Raw genomic sequence first — 25,979 nt, forward strand, 5'->3', positions numbered from 1 at the left:
CAACTGGTACGCGGATGGAGTAAAGCTTGATTTCCCCACCCCTATCCCAGGGAAAGTGGGTTTGATTCATGACCGTTTAGTAAGTAGCACCATCATCATCGGAAATCACTCCAAATTCACGTCAATACAAGACCCGAATCAGAACCAGTATTTTCTGCACCTGTTGCATTCATTTATGCAAAATTGCCTATTGCACTCACATGACTGCTCTCAAGGAGGGACGAGCAGCTTCCTCCTCATTACCCAGTAGGAACAGGACAGATTGCAAAGCAAGCAGTGTCTAGCATGACGGTCACCTCCTGGAAGCCACCGTGCCCAGCTGGGGATTGCATGCCTACATCCTGCTAGCCCGTACTGCTGAGGATAGTGCTTTCCGCCGTGAACCATCTATCAAAGTCACTGGCCCCATGCTCCTAATCAAAGTGAAGCTAAACAGCCCCTTATGCTGCAAGTAAACCCATTGACAGTATGTGCAGAGATGAGCAAGAGCAACAGAAAGTGGCCTGGTGGCATGAAATGTCTCGGTTTAGTTATGTTTGCAGGACAGGACACTTAGAGCATCCTCTATCTCCCATGGAAAAGACACCCTTAGACTTCAAGAGGTGCTGCACAAGGCCTTCGGGATATAAAATCTCTCGAGCCACAATGCAAGAGCCACTCACTGACATATTGCCTGGGGCTGCGACTCGCGGTAGCATTTTCTCAGTCTGGACCACGAGCAGGACATCTTCTCAGCTGCACGAAGCACTTTGAAAGTGTTTTTGTTGCCCTACAGCAGGGATGGCGCTTTCTTCGCCATTAAATTCCACAGGACTTTCCTGGGAAGTCCACACAGATTGCAAAGAAGCAGAAATGCATGGGAACGACCCTCGGGGCACCTGCTCTGCAGAGAGCTGGGAGCACGGTGCCCGGGGGCCCACGAATTCCCCACAGGCTCCACCGTGGGCTCAGGGTCTGCTTGCGGTGGTCTTGAACCATGCACACTGCCCCTGGAGGATACCCTAACACCGCCCCCCCACCCTCCCTCATGGGCGATACCCTCCCCACACATACCCACACACCCCATGGGGGATACCCTACACACACACCCCTCTCACACACACACACAGAGCCATTGAGGGATACCCTACACACCCACAGAGCCCAGAGGGAATACCCTACATACACCTACCATAGGAGATACCCTACACATCTCACAGAGGTTACCCTACCACACATACATGAACACATATAAACACACACAGAGCCATTGGGGATTACCCTACACACCCACAGAGACTAAAGGGGATACCCTATACACACAAACACCACGGTGAATACCCTACACACCCACACACAGAGCCCATGGGGAATCCCCTACTCTGTACACACACACACACACACACACACACACACACACATGCACACAGTGCACAGAGGTTACCCTACCACACATACATGAAGTGCACAGCTCATGGGGGATAATCCACACACACATGCACCCCTTCAAATCCCACCTTAAAGATCCCGTCCAGAGACGACAGGCCGGTCATCTGCTTTCCCGAGTGGGGTAGCCGTACGTTCACAAACCAGCCTGCGCCCCCACCACTCCTGCTATGCCCACTTTGCAAACAAGGCCATGGACGCAGCATTTCAACCAACTTCCAGCCATGCCGTGTGCCATTGGCTTCGGTGATTTATCCCGCAGACGGGGGCTGATGCTACCCTCCGTGATGCAAGCACAGCACATGGAAACCACCAAACCCCACAGCTATAGGCAAGAGACTACCCGACCTTGCAGAGCCCCTGCCCTCCTGCTCACAGTCGCACCACTACGCCTGGGAGCCAGGCTCACGTATGGAAACGGCTCCCCCTGCAACACACAGAAACGCTCTTTTGAACTGACACGACACCAGCATTTGGTTTCTCTCCCCGTTCCTCGTCCAGGCATACGCCTATGAATTTGGAAGTTACCCGCCACACAGCACACGGTGCCGTCACTCGGAAGGATGCATTTAGGTAACCGCTCCATAACAACCGCAACCCTAGGCAATCTTAACACAACGTGGGAAGGACCAGACACAGGGTGCGATGCTATAGCTGGGAGGGAAGAACAGATCAAGGTAACCGAGTCCTGCTTTCCATTAGCAAGAGCTATTTGAAGGCCAGCCAGGCTGGTTCTCCCTTCTCTCCCCCTTCCCCGTGCTATTAGCTTGCATTAGGCATAATATTATAGCACATTAAGGAGGTCAATATAGCTACGAGCTCCCACAAAAGAATCAGAGCTGAAAGAACGATCAATTGATTTCAACTTTCGGGCTGCCAGCACCAGGCAGAGAAATGACCGCACATTGCATTCATCCCAGGAGAGAGTTCATTTAAACTGGCAGCTCCTGACACTCTTTGTTAAGGACCCTCTTTCTTAAGAGTAAGGCAACGTCTCTCTCGCTCCCGCTGCTCAGTTCTCGAAACACCACGTCGCTCCGTAGACTGCAAGCGCAACTGCGGCTGCTTTGAAGCCTGGTGGGAGTTTTCTGTGCCTTGCATGAATCTTCAGATCCCAGCAGTCCCCAGGGCGCAGAAGCCTGCTTTAGCATCCTCAAAGGCTCACCTCTACTTCTGTCTGCGGCACGGCAGAGCAGACTCCCTTGCCGCCTGGACGCCATACGCAGCCGGAGGTGTCACTAGCAGCGAAGGACCAGAGACCAGAATCGGGACTACAGCTTTGTATCGAAGACAGCGATTCTCAACCAGGGTGTCAAGGTACCCTGGAGGGCCTGGAAATCTTTCCAAGGGTGTCTAATATTATTATCAGGGTTAAGTGTGCCAACAGGTTTCACCAAAAAATCCCCGAGATTGCAAACAAGAATGCAAAAACACTCTGCCCTGCCATGGTCCTTCTGGCTTCTTTGCAACAGAAGAATTGCTCTAGTTGTTTTCTATAGTGAAAAAACACAAGACTAGGCATTTGCTGAGGGCCTCTTGAGTTTCAAGGGATGCCTTGAGTCCAACATGGTCGATAACCACTGATCTAAGGGATCGGTGCTGTCCAGAAATGGTTATGATGGGAACAAAAAGCTGGGGAGAATCGGTGCCTCTGCACCGCAGTCGGTAGAGTCATGCCAGCTCTCATCCCCAGCTGAGAGTTTTGCCCAGAATATTCTCCTTGCCAGTCAGTAGCGGGCAAGTGGAGCTGGCCACAGGGAAAGCCAGTGCAGCTAACCTCTGCATTGCTGGCTGCCTGGCCGGGCAGTAGGGCGGTGCAAAATTTCACCCGGTGTTTCATTTTGAAGCTATTTCGATGCGTTTGGAGCTCAAAACAGCAAAATTAAAATGAAACAAAAGCCTTCAAAAACGCTTCGAAACGAAACAAGGGAACTCGAAACGTTTCAAAAGTTTCGGCGCCAGTCCCAGCTGGCAGCACCCGGCTCCTGTCATCAAGCAGGCAGATCGGGGGCTCCCCACACCCCCAGGAGGGCTGTGGGGGCTGTGCCGGAGTCCGAGCCCCTGATCTGCCTGCCAGAGAGAAGCTGGGTGCTGCTGCCTGCGACCAGCATGGGGAAGATCGGTGCGCCACCGGTCCCAGGAGTGCCAGAGTCCTCCCGGGGGTGCGTGTCCCCGATCTGCATGCGGGATGACAGGAGCCGGGTGCTGCTGCCTGGGGTCAGCGACAGTAGCGATCTTCCCCGAGCAAGTCCCAGGTGGCAGCACCTGGTTTCTCTCATTTGGCAGGCAGATTGGGGGCCCGCACCCCTGGGAGGACTCAGGCACAGCCCCCACAGCCCTCCCGGGGGTGCGGCCGAGACCCCAATCTACCTGCCTGTTGCATTTTACGATTCCCCATTATACCCTATGGGCAAAACACTGAAACAGCACCAAAACAGCAAAACAGTTTCGAGGAAATGAAACAGAACAGTGCTTTCTAAACTAAACGAAACTCTAAACGAAAGAGTCCCGTCGAATTGTCGAAATGGCAGTCGAATCAGAACAGTGCTGTTTTGCAGAGCCCCGTTACTGGGCAGAATCGCGAACCGATGCAGCCTGGCTCTCCAGCTTTGATATACAACCGCATTGCTCTTTGGGGCGTGTGAGTGCAAAGCCGCTCCACAGCTGCTGCAACCCATGAAGTAGGCCCAAGGGCTCTACCCGCCACCACACCACACAGCCGCTTCCACTGATCCAGAGAAATCTTTACCCACTTGTGCCCTCCCTTCCCAAACCACCACCAAGCAATAAATGCTGCTCGCTTAAGGGCCTGGCTCTTTAGTCCTCATGCTCCACTACCTTCCACCACCGTCAACAGGAATTGCACACTTGCCAAATGCCTGCAAAGGTGCCAGTCCTGCCGAGCCCATTTTGGCGACAGCAACCCCCAATGGGGCCAAAGGGACCAAGCGGAGCGTTTCAATGACAGGGGATGTTTTCTTTTATAAAAGGCGGATTCATTTATTGATTCGGTCCTCCCACTTGCAACCTCTTTAACAATCATAAAGATTTTCAGATCGCTAGAACGCAGACCAAGGACTCAATCCTGATCTCACACCGGTTCCGGTGGTGCTACACTGCGCATGTCATCATCTGCCGCTCCCCGTTTCCCTGGTAGGAGGTCAACAGTGAACCTCAAAGGGTCACCAAAAGTTTAGTCCAAAGATGCACAAAATGCAAGTAGCTGCACCAGCCCAGACAGCAGGTTGGTGCAATAACCCATCTCCGCCAAGCAGTAAAACCACTCAGGATGGAGATGCACACGGGGGGTTGCTGTCTCCACAGGGCTCGCCTCCGTATTAAAGGCATCTGGGACCCGTTTGGTTTTAGGCCGCTTTCTGTGACCAACAACCATCCTCAGCTGGGCAGGATTTGGTGCTGCTATATTAGACCATGACTTTCTCCAATGTAAGAGAGCCACCACCCTTCCCACACATTGCACCATGCCAAACAGAGCACTGCTGTAATTGGACTTGAGATAAACATATATTGATTACACATGGTCATTAAAAAAAAAAAAAAAAAGTAGTAATAATACATTTGCTAGAACATGACTTAAGATGCTTCCGAAAAGCATCCAAACTCACTCCACTTCCCTCCCTCCCTTCCCCCATAACTATACAGAATAAAGTGCTTCATTTATTTTGTTCACACGAGTAGACCCACCGATACACTCTTTTTTTTGTTTTTTTTCCTTTTTTTCTTTCTTTTTTTTTTTTTTTTTTTTTTTTTTAAACTTGGCATGTTTGGGCAACAGATACTGAATGCCATAAAATAATACACAGCCAAACGTCAGGCGTTAGAAACTACTTTGAGGCAAGTGGAGCGCTTGGATTTTGTTTGTCTCCTTCAAGTTCAATGCTACCACGGTGGGGTTTTTTGTTTTGTTTTTTTTTCAGTCCTAATCGCGCCGTCCCTCCGTGAATGACATGTCACTAGGCAGGGCCATGCCGCAACACTGCTTCTGTCCACGTGAGCCAAGGGTCCGTCTCTCGGCTCAGCTCCCAAACCAAGAGCATGATCAGTGGAGCTGCTAGCAGCCGAGGCCAATCTCTATTGCACTGTCACAGCCGTTTTCAACCCGTCGATCCGCTGTCTTCTTGCTGCGCTTCTGTTATGGCTGTTGTCCAAGGGGGCCAGCCCTGCTTCGTGAAGGCCGCGAGGCAAACTGGTCTGTGCTACCAGACTCCTGGGGAATTAAAAAAAACAAAAAAAAAAATCCCCTTTCCCAACGCAATGAAAGAAAAGCAGGGTGGAAAAACAGGGTGTGTAGGCACACGTGGGGACACGTGCGCATGGTTGCTTGCGGAAAGGTCATTTGCAGAATGTGCGTTAATGGCTAATGGAAATGAAGCCCCTCTCGGCGCTCTTGGTCAGCTGAAGAAGGGACGTGAGGGGGGTTAAGGTGCAAGAGTTAAAAAATAATAACGACAACAACAAAACGCTTGAACGCAATGGGCCCGTTCCCCTCCCCACCTGTCTAACTCCAAAGGCTTTGATGGGAGTTTGACCAGGGACGATGCCAATACATTTGGGGAACCGCTCCACTTCAGTTCTCAGTACGGTAACAAAACAGATCGATCCCTAGGACACATTTAGGCTTAATAAAGGTGTAGACAAAAGGGGTCGGAGACCGGGGGGTTCCTGGAAACGCATCTTGGGCCTGGCCTGGGGGCGCCGTCAGGTTCTCAAAGTGCTGTGTGCATGCCATGCTCTGCTGTCTCGAACCCGCTCTCTGGGCAGCCTCTTGCAGTGAATCTGCCCCGACTAATGGCTGTGAGCGGGGTTCATCCCTACACCTGCATCTCAGCCAGGCAGCTCCAAGCAGCTGAGATCTGCCTTTCGGTGATGCATTGGATAATAGCATGACTCCACTGGCTTTAGAGGGACGCCCCTGACTCAGTGCAGGGGCAGGCAGGAAGACTGGTTTTAGGGGAAGGATCATTTTCTTTGTCAGCTCCAGTGAATGGGAAGGAGTGGGCGTACTCTTGGGAAAAGGAGCCAGCCGAATGAATCTGGGGGGGAGCGAAGTTCTCTGTACAAAAGGAGGGGGAGTGAAGCTCTCGCGATGCTCTGCCAACCAGCCTCAACCCTAGACAGCATTGGGGAAAACAGGTGCCCATTCATACCTTGGCTTCTGCTTAGAGTTCCTATGAGGACTGGATACGATGGACAAGGGTGAAGGTGGGTTTGACACTTTAATAAGACCATCTACTGCACAGACCACCACCCAGCCATCCTCTGATGGTAACGTCTGCCACAGTAGCATGGATTGGGTTCTTACCAATAAACCCAGGTGCCCAAGGACCTTCTAACTGACTCGCAAGCTATGAAGCCTTCTGCAGACAAGTGATTTACAGGGGATGAGGGATGGTCCTGACCAAGCCCAGCACATTTGGGCTGGGGGCGGGAAAGCAGGGCAGTGGGACCTACTGCAGAAGGATGGTAGAGCCATTTTTGCAGTGGCCTTCCTCTCTCCATGGCATGAATGAAGTCAGACCCTGCAACTTGTTAACTGACTTCAATACAGAAGCTGCAGTGGATGTGAGGGAGGTGAGGGGGAAAGGGGTTGAAAGATTGCTGAACCCAAAGACAAGCTGGGGCTTTAAGGACAAGAAACCAGAACCTGGTGTATAAAGTGAGAGGGAAGTCATCAGTCATTTAAATCCCCTTAATGCAAAAGGAAGGGGCTCCACCACATATCAGACTCCTTGTCCCTTTACTTCTGACACAGCATCCTACCCTACCCACCTTTAGCAAGGCACTGAAGCATGTGCTTAACTTTTAAGCATCTGGTTAAACCCCACTGCCTTCCATGAGATGTAATGCCTCGCTGAACAGAGACAGGCTTCACATGCACTTGGATGCTTTTCTGAGCTGAAGCCATAGAGATAAGAGCATCAGGGCTCCTTCCTAAACCAGATGCTGCTCAGACACCTGCACACAGATGCCACAACTTAAGCCCTTACAGTCTAATGGGGAATGGTTTCTGTAGCCAGCCACGTGTGCTTTCCTCCTCCTTCTGGCTCCCTCTCTCATACCCAAAGGCCACCTCTACCACAACCGCTTCACCACTACGAATCTGGCTTCCGTCCTCATGCCTAGCACTCCCTGCCCAGTGCTGCTGCACCCTAGATGCACACCACGAAGTGATCAACAGCAGAACAATATCCGTGCCCTGCGGCTGGTGCTGGTTTTTTGCCACTCTGCAAGGGATGAAGCAGCTCCTGCAACAACCTAATGCAGCCAAGTCCCTCCTTACCATCGATGGGAAGTGAGGGCGTTTGCACGGACGTCTTCCTCCTTGCCTAGAGGAGGGAAGCTATAGCGTCAGTACGGTAGTTACACCATTGCTGCCATGTAAACACCGCTGCTGTGAAACAGGGCTTTGCAGGAAGAAAACTCATCTCCTACCATCGGGGGCTAGCAAAAGCCCACTGTAAAAAGGGCCTGAGTGGTCTTCCTTGAACCAGCTACTATAAGGCGCTCGCTGTAGTGCAAGTCGCATGACATCCGGGTCACAGACTGAGCGCCCCCTGCACCAAAGACTCCTTCAATGAGCAAAATGCCAAACAGGGACTTTTCAACACAGTCTGTGCAAAGGAATGAAGAAACCGTAGGCATCGCACAGAGCCACCAACACTAACTAATACCACTGACTCAAGTTACGTTCCAAACGCCTCCCTAACTCTTCTTAGCTCAACAGGCCACTCAGTTATGGAGAAGAGGCTCACCTCCATCAAACAGCAACACAGCACCAGGGGTAGGGGATTATACTTGCCAATGCCAACTTTCTACCCAACTGGAAGTACACGTGGGCTTTCAATATTTCATAAGGTGCATGTCCATTTTCTTAAGGCTCCTTCTCCCATAAGAAAGCCTGTGGCAATAAGGCAACTGAATACTAGCCGTGCGAGCCAGACAGCGAAGCTTACTCCCTCTGCACAGACAACAACTCGGTGCCATGAAGGGGAGGGAATAACCTGGACTCTTCAAAGAGAGCAACAAATTGGGGCAGGAGACCTCACAGAAGAGAACGGAGAGGGTCAAATTATTGCCCTCGCTTAGTGCACGATCCAGGTTAGCAGGTCTGATTTGCAGAGTTCAGGACCCCCAGAGCCCTGCGCATACAGCCAGGAGCTTACAAGCCCGTTAGATTTATTGTCCACCACCATAAGGCACTAGGAGGATGTGTGGGACTAGGCTGGGACCGGTGGAACCACCTTCTAACCCGTCTTAAAACCAAAAGCGAACCGAGTGCTCACGTGGAGTACAACTGTTTGATGGGGGACACAGTTCCAGCTCAGCTCCTGCATATAAAGACTCATTGCTGGCTTTGGGCAGTAGGGAATCTAACTATTTTGCACACCCTGGTTGGGAAAAAAAACCAAACATACACACACACTCATACTACCCAAATTCCTAGCCTAGGTGGTTTCCTCTCCTCCAAAGAATTGGTATTTGAACCACAGCCAGCGAATGCTTCCACGGGACGCAGGTGTGTCTGGGGCTTGTGCTTTAGATTACCAAACTGTGAGCATGTGTCACAGGCTATGGGTGGGAAGAAGGCAGGATAAAATGCAACAGCTCCCTCAACAGCTATTGTTAAGCATAACAGTGCATTGTGAAGTGTGCCCACAAGCCATCAGACAGGTAATCCCTGTTGTGGGCACCTGGGATTCCTGGTAATGGCAACGTCCCATCTATACCGACCGCGTTAGTGCAAAGCCATGCCCAGGAGCCCCTGACACATGCATGAAATGATGAACGCACACCAAGATCCTCCGTGCTACGAGCAGAATGCCTCCAGCACACAACATGCCTATATTACACCTAGAAACTGCCACTTTGACCAATGAAGCTTTTCTGAAACGTGAATAAATGGTACCCCATTTTTAGAGCCTGTCACTTGGAGACCCCCCCTACCACACAGCGTAACCTGCATCTATTTCCTTCCTTGTGCCTATTTTCGTAGCTCCCTCCAGTGCAAAAAAAAAGGCCTCCCGTGTTCCTCACCAGGTCTCAAAGTGTTTCTAATTCTCTTGCACATTTGCACCCATGTGCATCTGTCTCATATGCCTTCCACCTATAAGCAGCTACTGCCAAAGGCTGTATGGTAGCAATCGTTAATCGGGGCAGCCCATGAAGTCAACAGGGCACAGGATGCAGTATTCTTCCCAGCTGAAAGCCCTTCAGAATAAAACAGAGCCCTGTATTAAAATGGAGAGCGATTGCTACCAACCCTTTTGCAGATCTCGGACAAGATAAAACGGCTGTTAACCAGATGGAGACTTGAAAACATCCACTACTAGGAGGAGTGAGTGGGAACGGCTTGACGGAGAGGGCGTGCGTTGTAAATCCAAAGCTCTGATCATCTAATATCATGACGGGGAACATGGACAAATGCATGGAAACAAGCAGCAGCTGTGGTTGAGAATAGGTAGGGGCCAAAGCCACCCTGGTACTAAACACTGCTGCGTAGGGAAGTCACCTCAGGAGAACCCTAGAGCAAGCTGGGCATGAGGACAGGTGGGGCTGGGAAGCACAACAGATGAAACCGTGGAGAAGAGGAGGGGAAGAAAGGGCCTTTTGTCTACACTGTTATTTAAATACCATGTTTCCCCCCAGTTTTAGTGCACTCCAAGCTGCTTGGGAGCTTGTTCCTGCTACATGAGCTCTGGCCCAGAGAGCCCGTTCCCTCGGTGGAAAGCTTACAAGCAAAAATCCCCCCCATAAATCAAAAGAAAAACAATGAGAAAGAAGGAGTGGGGGAAGAGAGGGAACGAGCCCCCTTCTCCTCCCTCCCATCCCAAGCAATGGGAACGAAATGCCTGCTGGGCACTTGCCGAAGGGCAGACCAGTTTGTGTGCACCCATGCACCACGGGCAGGGCCTAATTGTTGTTCGAGTTGATCCGCCCGGCTGGGAAGAGGGGAGGCGGTGGCGGTAGGTGAGGAGGAGGAGGGAGGGTCTGAGGGAGAGGGTGAAGCAGCGGCAAGGAGAGCGAATGAGGGTGCTGTGTCGCATGAGAGATGCCGGCGCCCGAGGGTAGGTGAGGCGAGACGGCGCTCTGGGGAAGGGCCAGGCCACCGCCGCCAGTGCTGTTGGTGTCCGAAGCCAGGGGGTTGCTGACGCGGAAGCACTTCTCCTTGTGAGCCTTGAGCATGTTGGAGAAGCGGAAGCGCTGGCCGCAGACGTCGCAGGGGTACGGCTTCTCGCCCGTGTGCGTCCGGCGGTGGCGCTTCATGTTGGGACGGCTGGTGAAGCTCTTGCCGCAGATCTCACAGATGTAGGGCTTCTCGCCTAGGGGAGTGAGGAGACGGGGGGGCCAGTTAGAGACCTCTTTTGCCTCCGCATGTGGGTAGCCCACTCCCACCCCCAAAGGCCTGGCCTCTTCCCTCATCCTTCCCCTGTTAGCCAGGGGTTTTAGTCCCATAGAGCTGATGCACCATTCTTGCACGACCGTCTCTGCTGTGTTTCTCAGCTCAGACCTGAGAAAATACATATCCAAGAATCAAGGTTCATCTAACCAAATGCCATCCATGGTCTGGGTGGCTGAACGCTGCATGCTGTACAGCCATGGGGTCACATGCCATACCGGGCAGCTTCCTTGCCAAGCAGGCAGTAGGCTCCCAGGGCCCCTTCCCACCATGCTACCCTGCTGCAGAGAGCCCGGGCATCCCAGCAGCCAGAGCAATGGGGGAAAACAGCAGCTGGCCAGGAACCTATGGGCAGTGTGTTAACCCTGGATGTAGTCCATAGGCCACCAGTTGGACAACCCTGATCTAAGCCTAGTGGCTCACTAGGCTTAGTGAGGTGAAGGCACAAGAGTTTCTGCAGCCAGTGGCACCCAAGAAAGGAAGGTGGCCAGCATCATGTCCGGCTCCCTTTCCCTCCCCAGGTTGAGCAGCCAGACTCAGCTGGGCTGAAGGGAGGCAGCACTGGGCAGGAGTCTGGCTCAAGACACAAACTCAGCAGCGAAGCACGGGAACAGGTTACCCAGAGAGGTGGTGGCATCTCCATCCTTAACATTTTAAGACCCATCTCCACAAAGCTCTGGCTGGGATGATGTAGTTGGGCTGGTCCTGCTTTGAGCAGGGGGGTTGGACTAGATGTGACCTCCTGAGGTCCCTTCTCTGATCCTATGATTCACCCAGCTAAAGCCATAGTAAAATGTCTTATATACTCTGCCATAAAACCCCTCCCCAAGCATGGGCGTGGTAGGCAGAGCTGGAGGTCCTGTTGAAGATTAGCCTATGCTCCAAAAAATAAAATAAATTAAAATAAAATTCAGCAGGGCCACAGTGAGACCTTATCAGAGAAACTTAGAGAAGTAGGGCTGGAAGGGACCTCCAATGGTCACATCTAGTCCAATCCCCAGGGTTAAGTCCCAGGAGGAGCACTGGACAGCACAGTCAAAATCCCCAGCCTCAGCTGCAGCCAATACCCAATGCCTCCAAGGAAAGTGAAATAAAACCTTGTCTTGTGTAGCAACAGAGGGGCGGAAAAATCCTTTTTGGTGCCAGGTGGCAATCAGCAAAGCCCAGAAGCATGGGAAATACCCATAGAAGACAACAGGTCACCTGGATCATCCCCCGACTAGCAGCTGTCCGACCTCAACTTAAAGACCTCCAATGATGGAGACTTCATAGCTTCTTAGGTGCCTATTCCCCAGCCTTGCCGCTCTAACAGTGAAGACGCTGTTCCTGATATCCAATCTAAACCTACTTTGCTGCAACTTCAAGCAGCTCCTCTCTGCAGTTATCTTCTATATCTCTTAGACCCCGCTAACCTGCCAAATCAACCCATTGTCCAGTCAGAGGTGTTCCAGGCAGGGTTTGTGCCCTAGGCAGCTACAGGCTCTGGCTGTTTTTAGGACTCGATGGGTAGAGGTGTGGGGCTTGAGGCTCCTGGCAGCTGCAGGGTCCAGCTGCATGGAGCAAGGGGAAGCGTCCCCCTGGCAGAGTTGAGTCTCCTTCCTGCCCCCACAGAATCCCATGCTGAGCAACAATGTAAAACCCTTTAATCTGGCGGCAGCTGCAAGGGGACAGTCAATTGGGTTAGCTACTTGGCTGGGAGACACCTTCCCCTGTTCAATGCAGCCACAGCCTAGAGTTACTATGGGCCTTGAGCCCCACTATGGGTGCCTTGCAGTTGGGTGCCCCCCACCTCCCTTAGTCAACCCCAGGACCTCACGCCCTCCTTGCCCACCCTAGGCATGCTACTGTTTTCAAGCAGTTTGTAGCAGAATCCAATCTGCCCCAAAACGCTGGACTGAGGCAGGGAGCCACGCACAAGTCTGGAGCAGCAGAGACGGTCAGTGCTGCACGTCCCTAGGAGGTCCTCTGGGGAGATCGCAAGCTACAGCAGGACGCCCCTGGTACGTCATCGTTGGGGCAGGCATTATAGGAGGTCTCACCTGTGTGCGTTTTCATGTGCTCATCGAAATACTGCTTCATGTTGAAGTCCTTCCCGCACCACTGGCACATGAACTGCTTGTGTCCGATGTGGATGCTCATGTGAGAGCGCAGCTGGTACTTGTACTGGAACCGCTCGTTGCAATTCTGAAATGGAGAGGGCGAGGTGAGACGAGGGCAGGGACACGGCCGGGAGCAGGAGCGAGGAGAAAGGAGGGAGTTTTGGCTCTAGCGCACAATTGTTCACTTAGGCTCGACGGCAGGTAGCAGTTGCCGTGGGCACATGGGGCGCTGAGATGCCAAGAGCGCCAGCAACTTGCCCAAGATCCCAAAAGGAGTCAGTTGCAGGGCTGTGACCCCTCCAAATTAAAGCGATCCTGAACTAATTCAAGGAACTTGACTCAGTCTAAGGCGTCAAACCTTGAAGGTTTTACTCGGCTTCCTTAAGCTCTTGCTCCGCTTTCAATATGGCCTCGGTTAGTCAATCCATTATATTCCCAGTAAGTTTCTACTTAAGTAAATAACTATGAACTATAATCCCAGAATGCATTTCACTTGGGCTAAGCTAGTCTTGAGACTACAGCGTACCTCGGACAAATCACGGCTCTACTGATGTTCCAGCTGCAGACCGTGTACCAGAGTGCATTTAGCTCCAGCAAATAAACTGCATGCTGAGTTTGAGATACCGTGGTTAAAGCACAGAGGAAGATCACAGCCAACATGGGAAACTTCTGCTAGTCCGTCTGGTGAAACCAGGTCCTAAATAAGTGCCTCTGAGCATCTCATTTGGGGCAGATTTTTGACACGAGGCAAACTCTGTGATGCTGCTCCCCCAAGAGGTAATTTGCCTTCTTTATAGAAGTGCTATTTTTGCCTTCTGTTAATAAACTAATTGCTCGAGCTTGACGATCCGGAGTACCACGTCTGTCCAATACTGAACTCGAGAGTGTTTAATATGTACTGACCACAGGGGGGTATAGAGGTGCTGACCTAGAGACAGCAGAATTAAGAGACCGTATCATAGCCCATAAACCATGTGGACGGGACTCTGTTGTAGCGTAGCGTTTTTCTCCAGGACTGAGCAACATGACATTCAGGATAAAGCAAATGCATCTCTGAATCCTTGCGTGGTGCCTGGGGGGCAAAGTGTCTCTAGCAACAAGGACACTGAGGCCTGCCTTTGTGGGCGTGAAAGAGGGGTTTATTTATTTGCTTTGTTTTGGGGTTTTTTAAGGCATTTTTTTCATGCCCCAGGTCAAATTAGCCAGATCAGGTCCAAATCCATTTGAATCATTCAAGAACCAGATGTGGCCCTGCTACCGGCAAGTATCCTCCACCCCACCCTGCAGTTTCAGATACTTCCAAATCCTTTGAACAGTCATCCTAGGTGCAAGCCCAAGCTCAGAGGCTCGGGGTTCGGGCGCCCCCGAGTTCAGCTTGCCCTCAGCCCTACGTCAGCAGGAGCAAGCTAGGGAGGAGTCTCCCATTTCCATAAAGTCAGCATGTAGCCCAGATCCGCCCACTGGAAGCTGGCCGACGGGGGCTAACCATGAAGCTCTCACAGGGAGTCCTGTCTGCAAGCACACAAGGGTGCACCCTCCACTACACAGTGCCTTTTTAATTGCATTACCTCGGTCAGGGTATTAGCCCTGCCACCGTCGTGGTCGTGGCATTTCCTCTGCCAGGAAAGAGGTTGAGAAGTGACCGCAGATGATGGAGGAGCAAACAGACCAGGGTGATGACATGGGAGGGGAGAATTCAACAGACAGATAAGCGACCACATGTATTTTTTTGGATAAGAGAGCTGCTTACCAACCTACCGCCCATTCCAAAAACAGGGCATTCAGCGGGAATTATTTAAAACAACTGGAACGCTTTAAATTGTAAATGGCTAGCAAAGAAATATAAATGAATCAAGAAGTATAAATGCCTCCCAAAGGCCTGAACATCTGTCCAGAGAGAAAACCAAACAAGATACTATGATGTGGAGAATTAGAAGAATTCTCCCAAGGATTTCACTGGGAAAAGTACCTCCGCTACTTGGACACAACCCCCTCTAGCCACCCATCGGCCACAATCGAGAAAATGCACAGTAATAAACCTGGACTGGACACCTCCCCGCAGACATATCCACACACTGGACTATTACATCAGCTGTTTCAGGAAGAAAATGGAGAGCACAATTCTCAATAAAAGCCAAGACCACAACAGGCCAGGACACAGTTTGGCCAAGGACAGCAGATCAGATCTCCCCTTTTATGAAAAGCATATCATAGGATCTTTAGTATTCAGGTGGCATTAACAGCAGGTCATTTATTAGAGCTTATCCTAAAAAGACACCCATGCCATCAACAGCACAAGCTGCATCCTGGCTTGGCAAGTTCCCAAACTGTTTGGACCAATGGGGTACTTTTAACCCTCAAAAAATGTCTTGCAGGCCATCACACACCCTTACAATCTAACTTTAAATTTACACAGGGGAAGAGAGAGTAGCGAGATCTACAGCTACTTATTACAGCCTCACAGACCACCCTGCACAATGTGTGGACTGGACTGTGGGAATCGCTGATCTCAACGGATCTGTCTGGGATTCAGATAATGTCCGTCTGCTCTTTAATTTAATAGTTAAACTCAAAACCAAACACAGATTTATTTAGCGGGCCAAGGACCAGGTGCACCTGGTCTCATTGGCAGCAACGGATATACGTGGCCTTCCCAACACAGTTCTTCCACAGCTTAGAGACTAACCAAAGTATATACACTATGCACAGATAGACTTGTTACTTCTAGATTTCAGGAGTACTCCATCCTTTTAGCTGTCTGTCCATCCATCCAGGTATGTAAATGTACCTCACCATTGCGATATAAGAGCATCTCCCATAACTGAAAGGGGCAATGCTGCCATTGTTATCTCAGTCCTTCACCTTTGCAGTGTCTGGTCAAAGGAGTTTCAAATGAAACTGGGTGAATGAGGGTGCTACTGTAGGAAAAAACTCAAGTTCAGCCAGGGTTCGGTCCTGCTCCTAGCAATGTCCCTGAGGGCACAGCGAGGCTTAGTGGTGCTTGGTGGTAGAATTGCTCCTTGATGCTCTGGAGCTCCCACTCCACCAGCATGTGGAGAGGTGACGTTAACTGAAAAGCTGCACGATACAGAGTCGGGTGTCCGAGGATAATCTGGATGAATCGTGCCCTGTCTGGAATGAGAGCTTGGAAAACAGCCTTCATTTGCTCCTTCTGATGTATAGCGGGCCTGCAGAAGCTGAGCAGCTGGTATCTCATGCGGATATATTTCAGTGGACTCATATACTGCAAAACACAGCATCTGATGAAGTGAAGCTATACATACACACACGCAGATCTCCTTGGGTTAGTCTAGAAGGTGCAAATCTACCTGCCTTCTACTTGACTTCAGACCAACATAGTTAACTATGTCTCTCTCTTAAAAACACAGCCGCCTTCCTCACCATGAGAAGCAAGGAAGCAAGCACTGGGCTGGGTGAGATGGTCTGTCCTGTTGTGGCAAGTCTTGCTTTCCTACACAAGGAAAAAGGAGGCAGAAGCATCAGGAGCGGGAGGCTCTGGGCAGGCAGGTGGCTAAGCCTCCACATTCAGACAGGCTAGGGCAGGAAGGCTACCTCAACACCATTTACCTGTGCACCTCAGGGCAAGCACTTCACCCCACTCAGTGGAAAGCTAGAGACCTATGTCCTGTATGTACACACACAGATTTCTAAAGCTAACTTACATGGGGATAAGATACAATTAAGCTGCAGACTAGGGAGACTTACCTACACCCCGCTCAGCCCTGGACAGGTCTTCAAGCCCCCAGGCACAGTTAGTAAAACCCAACAGATTAAGAAGCAATGTGTTTTTTTAGAATGCATTAGAAATGCATTTGTAGCAGCTGAAAAGGAAGTTTCATCCTTGGATGTTTGGACATCAAAGAGTCATCAAATAAAATACAGGAGGGCTGCGATTAGGGACTAGAGCCCTGGGCTCCCGCCTCCCAAGCCACCGAGGTAGGTTTGAGATGCTCCATCTGAGATGAGCCTTAAGCCTAGCGAAGAGGGCACTCCAAGAGGGGTGGGAGGTCTGGGTTCAAATCCCCCCAGATAAAAGAAGGGGGCTAAACCCAGGTCTCTCCATCCTGGGCAAATGCTCTTAGCACCAGGCCCCTGTGTAAAGAGTGGGAACCTTGGCCCTCTGTTTTAAAACAGAGTCAGTCCAGCTCAGTCCCTTGCAAGAAGGGCACAGGCATGTCCTAGCACTGGTCTGCAGACTCCAAGCAGACACAAGTACCTGAGTGCGTCATCTCAGGTGTAGATGAAAACACTCTCCTCCCATCCTCAAAGCTTCCTTCTGTTTAACTTCAACGCGGCTGCATGCTATACGTGCTTACTTTACTAGCTCCCTGCACGGCTATCCTACGGTAAGCTATGGACACACAGCACGTACACCGAGGTAACTTACACTGGTGTAGGTTTTACCCCGATTTTCCCCAAGCTAATGCAAGACTGAACTCTCAGTTATACCAGCATATGGCTGTACTGTGTGGGCCCTCATTTCTGGTGCTGTAAAGCCCAGTTATACTGGTGCCCTAACCAGCGGTCCACACTTCCTCTCCTCTGTGAGCGCTCACCAGGCCCCCAAACCAACGGCATGTTAAAAGAGAGCAGAATTCACTCCTTAACTTTTTAATTCCCTCTCTCTCTTGTCTTCCTCCCCAATTGCTGCTGTCGCTCCTGCCCCTTCAGCTGGGCTGGATGGGGGCAGGCTCAGCCTGTGACAGCAGCAAGGGCAGGCTCCTTCACCCTCCCTGCAACCCAAGAGCAGGCAGGGGCAACTGGAGCTCTGTCTGTCCTTGAGACAACGGGCATAGAGGCAGCGGCAGGTGAGGGGAGATAGGGAGGGAAGGGGACAAGCCTCTGAGCATGGAGGGGAAGGGGCAATTGTTTAAAAAAGGCCCCAACTACTGTTCTTGCAATGTGGTCTGCCCACCCTGGTGCAAGGGGGATAGAGAGAGGGGTGGGGAAGGAAGCAGCGAGCAGAGGGGGTGAGATGCAGACACCCCAACAGCACCAGTCGCTGCTCCCACAAAAAGCTGGATCCGCTTCTACGATCATCTAGGCCAGTGATTTTTAACCGGTGGTCCACAGGCCCCTGGGGATCCCACTGGCATAACAAGGAGTAATGGGCACAAGTTGAGGGAGAGGAGGTACAGATTGGACATCCGAAAAAACTACTTCACAGTTAGGGCGGCTAGGAGCTGGAACCAACTTCCAAGGGAGGTGGTGCTGGCCCCTACCCTGGGGATCTTTAAGAAGAGGCTGGATACTTACCTGGCTGGACTCATTTGAGTCCTGTTTTTGTTTTTAGGGTGTTTTTTTTTGGGTTGTTCTCCCGCCCTGGCGGGGGGGCGGGCTAGAAGATCTACTAGGTCCCTTCCGACCCTGAAACTATGAAACTATGAAATGATGTCCAAGGGGCTCATGAAAGATGACCATGATCAATCAAAAGTATGCAAATGCCTACACTGACAGTTCAAAGTGAGCCTGCAGCTCCATTCGAAATTTCCAGAGGAGTTCGCAAATGGAAGAAGGTTGAAAACCACTGCTTTTGGCAGTCTCTGAAGCCCATCTTCTCCAGCAGGCTTTTAGGAAGAATATCTTCAACTCCTACAGGGTATGACCTCACTTCCACCTGACACTGGTATCCAAATGGCAAAGCCCCTGAGTTTGCTAGTCAGTGATTTGCAAATTCCTCAGGACCTGAGAAGCGCTGTGTTACTGAGATAAGTACCCTTTAGGTGTACAGTGCCTATAGAAATCACAGACAGAAGGCAAAGCAGTGCAGCAATTTAGGCTAAAAACCAGACAACCTATTGGATTCAGATGTGAGCATTTTGTCTTGCAGCAAACTTTAGAGATGGACAAGTCTGTGGTTCCACATTTAAGTACCTGTGAAGCATCTGAATTTACACTTTGCCCTGCAGCAATCACAACTAGTTTGAGTTAACTGCCCTTTAAGGATTACATATAAACATCTGTTTTGATAGGAGTCAAATCTTGGACTAATTAGCTCCGGATTAAGCTGGTCCTCTGTTTTTAGCTTTACAGACTAACTCATGTTATATGTTAAGGAAGTTTACATGCAACAGGATGTTTGACTATATTCTTCTATACAAGTATGGATCAAATCTTTAGGTAACCATGGTTTTAAGCAGAGACAGAGAGACAGTTAAAGTGCTAACATTATCAGGATGGAAGGTGCTAACCCCTCCACAAAGGAAAGGAGTTGCTATAGATACCTTAAGGTGGGAGGGAAGGTGACAGACAGAAGTCTGTGATGCTCCATTGAGAATGGATTATGGGTAAACCATGAGTAGGTGGTTTGTTTTGGGAAAAAATAAGAGCGGCTACATGGATCAAATCTAACCCCCCAACTGCCGTTTCTGGATGAGAAATCAAAAGGGATTCAAACAGAGCAAGAGAGAAGGGTCCTTTGCTGGTGTGAACTGGATCTGCAAAGCCAAGCAGCAAGGGAGAGCTAGAATCTCTCTCTCTAGCCCAGTTGTAAGTATTCTCATCAAATGCTTGTCAGTGTAGGTGCTGTGTGGGCACAGTCATTAATAAATGCAGGAGCACTGCCATCTCATACATGGTTGGTATTTGTTATAGTATTTTAGCACATTTATGTAAGCTACATGTGTAGCTGCCACTGGTCCCTAGAGGTAATAAAGGAATTTTGGCCTATTTACTGACATCGTCAACCAAACTCCAACCATCTCGCTTTGGGCGGGTCATCACCAGGGACTAGGGCCAGAGCTCCAGAGGATGAGACAAAAGTTCATTAACTTGAAGGAAGAGGAAGGTTCATAATTCTCTATCACCCAACCACTGGAAGGAAACAAACACCTTGGGATGGATGCTGGTTAGGCCCAAAGTCCTCATGCTATGGGAATACAAATATAATACTTGGATTGCTCCCCTGGATGGGATTTTATCTGAGCACCAATGCCTGGATCGGAACAATAACAGGACAAAATAAAAGCACACAAACCAGCCCCATGCATCCAGAGCAACACGCCGGGTCCAGTCACATGCACCAGGTCTGGGGCTGTGAACCGACCCCATGCGCCAGGTCTGGGGTTATGCATCAAGTCAGACTGCATGCACCAAGTCCAACCCTGTGTGCTGAGTCTGGCCATGGCACTGGTTTGATCCAACACGTGAAGCCCAAGGGCTCCCCATGGGTCCAAAAAGTTAGTGGCGGGGGAGTGGTAGCAGTGTTCATTGCTTCAGGGCTCCCAAAACTGTAGCGATTAACACTGCCACAGGCAGAAGCAATGTGAATTACCCTCAGCTTCCCTCATCGACCTGCTTCACCCGCAAAGCTGGAAGGCCGCCTCAGCCGGTGAGACAGTTGTTTGCTCTTCTTGCTTGTTCACACCTTGGGCTCCTTTTCTCCCAGACGCAGTACAGAGAGGTACTAGAACTGCTCATTCTGCGGCTCAGATGCCTGTCCACTAAGAACTGGGCAGAGATGCACCAAATCATACTGGACTGTGGATGCGGGCCATGTAGGGACTCCAGGAACGGCCAGCTGTCTTCAAGGACACCAAGATTAAGCAGTTATGGAATAAAACACCCCCAGGATACTCATTAGCCCTATTTACAAGTTGGCCTATGCCCTTAAGGCCTTAAAAGGAAAGCTGGTAACAGACAGCTGGGTTACAAACAGGGACCGAGATGCAGGACTCTTGTATTTCTTCCACAGTGCAGCCACGGCCTCATGCAAGCCTGGCAAATCGGTTAACATCTGGGACCTCAGCTTCCCTGCCTGTAGAGTAGGCAAGTAATCTGTGACCCACCCCAGCTACTCGGGGACCATAGCATGCTCCAGCCAAAAGCTGCTGCTCATTCAAAACCCCTCCAGTACAGGGGTTAGGATAGCAATGTCTAATTAATTATCACTATTTCTCAGGGCTTTGTTTCAGGCTCGGCTTGTATTTGGGCTTGGGGCCCTTGGCGTCAAAGAAAGACTGGTTATAAGAACTGAGAAAGAGGTGGGCAGGAGAGGGTGAAGTGGAGGAAGGCTTGTCATGAGTGGGTACAATCAAGGGGATCAAGTGTAATCAGGGGGGAGGCCCAGGCAGAGGAGAAGTGGTCACCCCCATGAGCAATGAAGAGGGGGAAGGGTCTTACCTCACATTTAAAAGGCTTTTCCCCAGAGTGCTGAAGAGAATGGACTTTCAGGGACATGCTGCGTTTGAAGGACTTCCCGCACGTCTCGCAAGTGAAAGGCATGTCCTTGGTGTGAGCTGAAAATGCAGAAGAAGGGCGTTAAGGCAGGACAGGCAAGGATCGCAGGAGAGGCCGTGGCCACGTGTCGGGCCTGGGGCGCCACCAGGAATGGGGCACCACTTGCTTGTTCGTGCTACATGAAGCCCAAGCCAAAAAAGACCAGATGGCTTACGGGGTCCAGAGCACATGCCCCGTTGCAGCTTTGAAACTCTCTGGGACCTGTGGCTGGGCTCGATTCTCAACACCAGCGCTGGGCTGGCTGGGGGGGGCAATACAGCTGTGGTAATACAGCTGTGGTGTATAGCCTGTAATGGTGGTGGGGCTCATCCCCACCACTCCAAGGCCAGGCTGTCCAGACCTGGCAATGCAGAGGGCTGTGTTTGTACCTGGTCAGGACCCCAATGGCAGTAGCCGAGTTGCAAAACAACACACACAAGCATGGTACGGGCTTAGGCTCCAGTGTGCCAGGGCAGCCGAGTACTGACTGTTTGCTAGCTGAGTTAACCACCAATTTCTCCTCCTCCCTCAGACCTTTCCTTAGGACACCCCTCTGGCACGATGCTCACACAACCCTCCATGCCGACAAGGTTTGCCGTCACAATTATTACACAAATCAGAGCCCTCTTGCTGTTTGTTGCCTTCGGCTCCCCCAGCCTGACTTCTGTTGCCACCTCTCTCCCCGTCAGGAAGCTCCTTGAGAATTAGGGACTGTCTTGCTCCTTGCATATAATATACAGCACCTAGCACACGATGCTCTAGCCTAATTAAGGTTCCCGTGTGCGATTACAATACAAAGAAGCTTCAAACCTGCTGTTTTTCTACATCCTTCGATCATTTCTGCTGGCTTCTGTTTTTCCAAAGAAAGAAATCACCCAGGTCAAAACATGAAGGGTTGCTCTATATGGAGATGTACTCAAAAATAGCATCATTGCAAACCAGAGACATGAAGGACATCCGTATTCCAGCCCACATACAACAGCACGGAAAGTCCTCTTCGTATGCTGCTGGAATCATCCCAAATTGAAACGCTTCTGCTTTGAAGTTAAAAAATTGACCCTAAATTATTCCAGCCTCCAATTCCCCCTAGAGCAGCAATAGGCACTAGGGAAAATTGCCCTTAATTGCTGAAAAGACACAAAACGAACACCCTTTTAACATTCTCACCACTGCAGCCCACAAATGTATATTGCCATGGCGAGTACAAGCTACCGGCAGCAGAGAAATGCAGGTGCCCCACATGGGTGAGGAGGAGCGGAGCTACTTTCTGCATGGTGTTAGGGTATTAGCAAGTGAGCTAGCTGAGAAGAGATGGGGCAAGGGAGACAGACTGATCGGAAAAAATGGAGATCTTTTTGAAACAATGCACGCGCCGTCTAGAGCTCATCATCGTGTCACCTTGCTACTCCTGTATTCTCGTACCGTTTGCATTCATCACCCTGTTTTTGTGCTGCTGAAAAAGTACCAGAGCTGTCTACAATGTCACTTCCCTGTACTAGTGAGAAAGAGAAGGTGCTTTAGCTATCCTCTCTCCATAGACCCAGGTCAAAATTGCTCAGTAATAAAGAGGGGGGGTTTTGCTAATTAACTGCTTTGAAACCTCAGCCTGGAATCCAAGGTCCAGCTGGGTCTTTCTTTCTCATGTGTTAAAACCAACAAGTCAAACCTGGCTTCCTCTTGCTCCCCCGCATAGCTTCAACCCCTGCTGTCCTTCCTCAGTGGTGGAAGAGAAGACCCGGACCCTGGAAATGTCACTGAATTGACAATCCGGTTGAAGCAGTGGGAGAAGGGAAAGATCCTACGGCCTCCACTCGCAGCTGTTGGCTGTGCTGAGCAATGCACAGAAAACTCAGGTCTTCCTTAGTTGACTAACTCCAGCTAAAGAGCCATAGCTAAGAAAGTTATTTCGGCAGGGTTGCTTTTCAGAGCACGTAAACCTGGCCACAAGCCATTAGGCAGCTGCATCACAAGCTGTATTGGAGACCAAAAAATACATGCTAGCTCATCACCTGTCTGCAGTAAAGAGTCATCTTTCTTCTGATGCTGAACAAGAAGCTCTATTAGAATAAGGGACACTGCACCCATCTCCCTACATCAGCCCTAGAAAAGACACTGAAAGTCCTTTCTAGGCATGCTCTTAAGTGGCGTATCTAGTAGGAGTGACAGCCCCACAGCCCCCAACCCCAGGACAAAACGCCCCCACCACACTCACCGACCATGTGTTTCCGCACATGAGCCATGGTGTAAAATTTCTTCTCGCAGATCTCGCAGGAGAACTTCTTCTCGGCATAGCCGTGGACGATCTTATTGTGTTCGTGCAGCGACCAGAGCTTCTTAAACCCTTTCCCGCAGGTCACACACTGCAAGGCAAGGAATGGGATAAGAAAGGCAAGAACGGTGGAGAAGCGGGGAAACGGCCTGGGAGAATGACCCGGGATGAAGGACAGGCAGCACCATGGGATAAACTGACACCTCCCCTTGGATAGTATCATGGGAAGTGGGGTGCACACACAATGACCGTGCAAGCGTTATTCACCTGCGCACAAGACTACAGAAGGCCAGTGCTCCCAATGGGGAAGGGCAAAGCATGGAGAAGACAAAGCCCTGCTCCTTTATACCAGCCACCAGAGCTGGCTGGTCCCCACAGGGCTTGTGTCTTCATAGGAGGATCAGGAGCAAGGGATATCCCACATCCTGCCCCCCTCCCACCTCCGTGGAAAATGTTGACACACGAGGAAAAGGTCATGATTTTCCATATCACATGTTGATTTTTGTTCACTAACAAGTTAGCGGCCAAATACTTGGCTCAGTTAATGGAAAACTCCATTTGCCATCGTGAACCCTCCTGGAGGACAGTTTTGCACCAGCCTAGCTTTGGAGCAGGCAATATGGGCTGCTTGCACACTACGTCTCGGGTCCAACAGACCCGGTTGTAACCCTGGTGTGGTTGCGATGAACAAGACCGAGGGTGGGGGTAGAGAGAGAAGTGGGTGAGTGGTGGCTGGGCTGTGAAGATCCCCACTTTCTACATCCTAGAGAAGGGCACTGTCTCTTTTACTCAGACTTAGAAGCAGATGGCTATAATAACCCATACAGCAATCCATGTGGCCGGGGACCTGGTATCCTACAGCCTAGCAAGCCTGTGATGGCCTCTAAGGGGACAGACAGATGGACACGTCTCAGTACAGTGTAATTTAGGCTGTTTCTGTACACCAATGTGAACCCAATTCTTTCATGGGAAAGGTCTCCGCCAGACTGGGCAAAATCACCTCTGGTTAGGGGGTTTGCAACATCTGCCAGCTACTTTTTTCTTTTTCTATGCCAAGTGCGTCAGCTGTTCATGCCTGGAAACCAGCTGTGATGGGAAGTGTCTTCCAGCCACCGGTCATGTACAGCCAAATCAACCCAAAACTCACTGGCCTGTATCTGCAGGGGAACACCCAAACCCTTTTGTCCAGGACTGACTGGAGCTTCATCGCCGTCATCCTTGCTTTGAGCTCACAAGGACTGAGCAAATCCCAGACAGAAGCAAATCTGGCTGGATTCTGCCTCTCTCCCTCTGTAGCTTCTGGATAACACCATCTTCTCTCTCGGTGCACGTGTTACAGGACTTCAGGAATACATCAACTCTCACCCTGGCTCAAGACCTACCATCACAGCAGCAGCATCCCAAAGATGGGCACCAAAGCATTGGTGTCAGACCCAATACAGGAGCAGAATCACACAGGGAAGGGAATCACCAAGACCGTCTGCATTACCCACCTCTACGGAGCTTCCCATTGTATGTTTGTGACCCCCCTGATCGAGGCTCCTAAACTAACGCAAAGCAACCAAAAGTGATCCTGGACGTGCTCAGATGAACAAGTGCTTCAAAATAACAATGCTTAGTAGATGACCCACTGTAACTTTCATCTGTCCGCTCTACACCAAGGTTAAACACTGGTTGCTTTAAACCGGTTTCATTCAAGTTTAAAGTTACAGAAGATGATCTCTGCTATACTGGGGTAGGAGCAGGGACCCAGCACGATTACAGTAGTTCAGTTGACGCGTGACCTCAGATGATATATCTCTTCCTTCCTCCCTTCTGAAAAGGTTCGTGGTCTTACGACTGTCCACTGCCAACGTGGTATAAGTGCTTAGTGTCTGCCTAGGCTCGTCTCTGTGTTGCAGCGAGCAGAGAGCGATTACCTCTATAATCTTACCATAGGGCAGCCGGCAGGTCTTAGCCCTGTCCAGAAGCAAGCACGGCAGTCAGGATTTCGCTAGCTGAGGGACTCGTCGAGAACCAGGGTGTAAAAAGCGGAGGACAAGCACCAACAGCAATGTCTGTTCTTGGCAAATATGTGGATTTGGGGGTATACAGGAGCTCAGACTTCCCAGACTGCATTCCTACAATGAGCCTTATTAGCGACACGCAGGATTGTACAACTCCGCTGGAAAAGTAGGACAGCTCCAAAAACCAAAACCTGCTATAATGAAATGGCAGAGCTAGCGTCACGCTTTGCAGGCATAACAGCTTTGAAAAAAATTCACGCGATTTGGAAATATTTTCTAAAATATTTCAACAACAAAACTAGACTCTAGTTTTAGGAGGTTACTGCACTTTAACATGCTTCTCCTATCCTCTGCTATCCCTCCCTCTCTATCCTTCCTTTCCCCTCCCCCCCATTACTTATTATAGACGCGTCTCTCTCAGATGGACGGGTTAATGTAATTGATATGCATGTGTTGCTGCATTGCAATTAAAATCAATACCTTTTTTTTTTTTTTTTTTATATAGACAAAGCAATGTTCACTCC

General features: G+C 50.5%; 1 protein-coding gene across 4 annotated transcripts in view; it reads right to left on the reverse strand.

Annotated features, from left to right (window-relative positions):
* Nucleotides 1-4,921: 4,921 nt before the first annotated feature.
* ZBTB47 (zinc finger and BTB domain containing 47) overlaps nucleotides 4,922-25,979 on the reverse strand; it is a 77,373-nt gene continuing 56,315 nt past the window's right edge. For 3 of the 4 annotated variants that reach the window (XM_025206817.1, XM_006025910.3, XM_025206818.1), the window contains exons 3-6: nucleotides 23,393-23,540; nucleotides 21,085-21,200; nucleotides 12,883-13,027; nucleotides 4,922-10,766 (exon numbers count right to left, since the gene is read on the reverse strand). In XM_025206817.1, the coding sequence (XP_025062602.1) occupies nucleotides 10,357-10,766; nucleotides 12,883-13,027; nucleotides 21,085-21,200; nucleotides 23,393-23,540 (819 nt within the window). In that variant the 3' untranslated portion in view covers nucleotides 4,922-10,356. Of the gene's footprint in view, nucleotides 10,767-12,882; nucleotides 13,028-14,635; nucleotides 16,415-21,084; nucleotides 21,201-23,392; nucleotides 23,541-25,979 lie in introns of those variants that run through there. The other variant, XM_025206819.1, reaches the window with a different exon arrangement.

Source organism: Alligator sinensis, unplaced genomic scaffold, assembly GCF_000455745.1.
Source record: "Alligator sinensis unplaced genomic scaffold, ASM45574v1 scaffold531_1, whole genome shotgun sequence".
Classification (NCBI taxonomy): domain Eukaryota; kingdom Metazoa; phylum Chordata; order Crocodylia; family Alligatoridae; genus Alligator; species Alligator sinensis.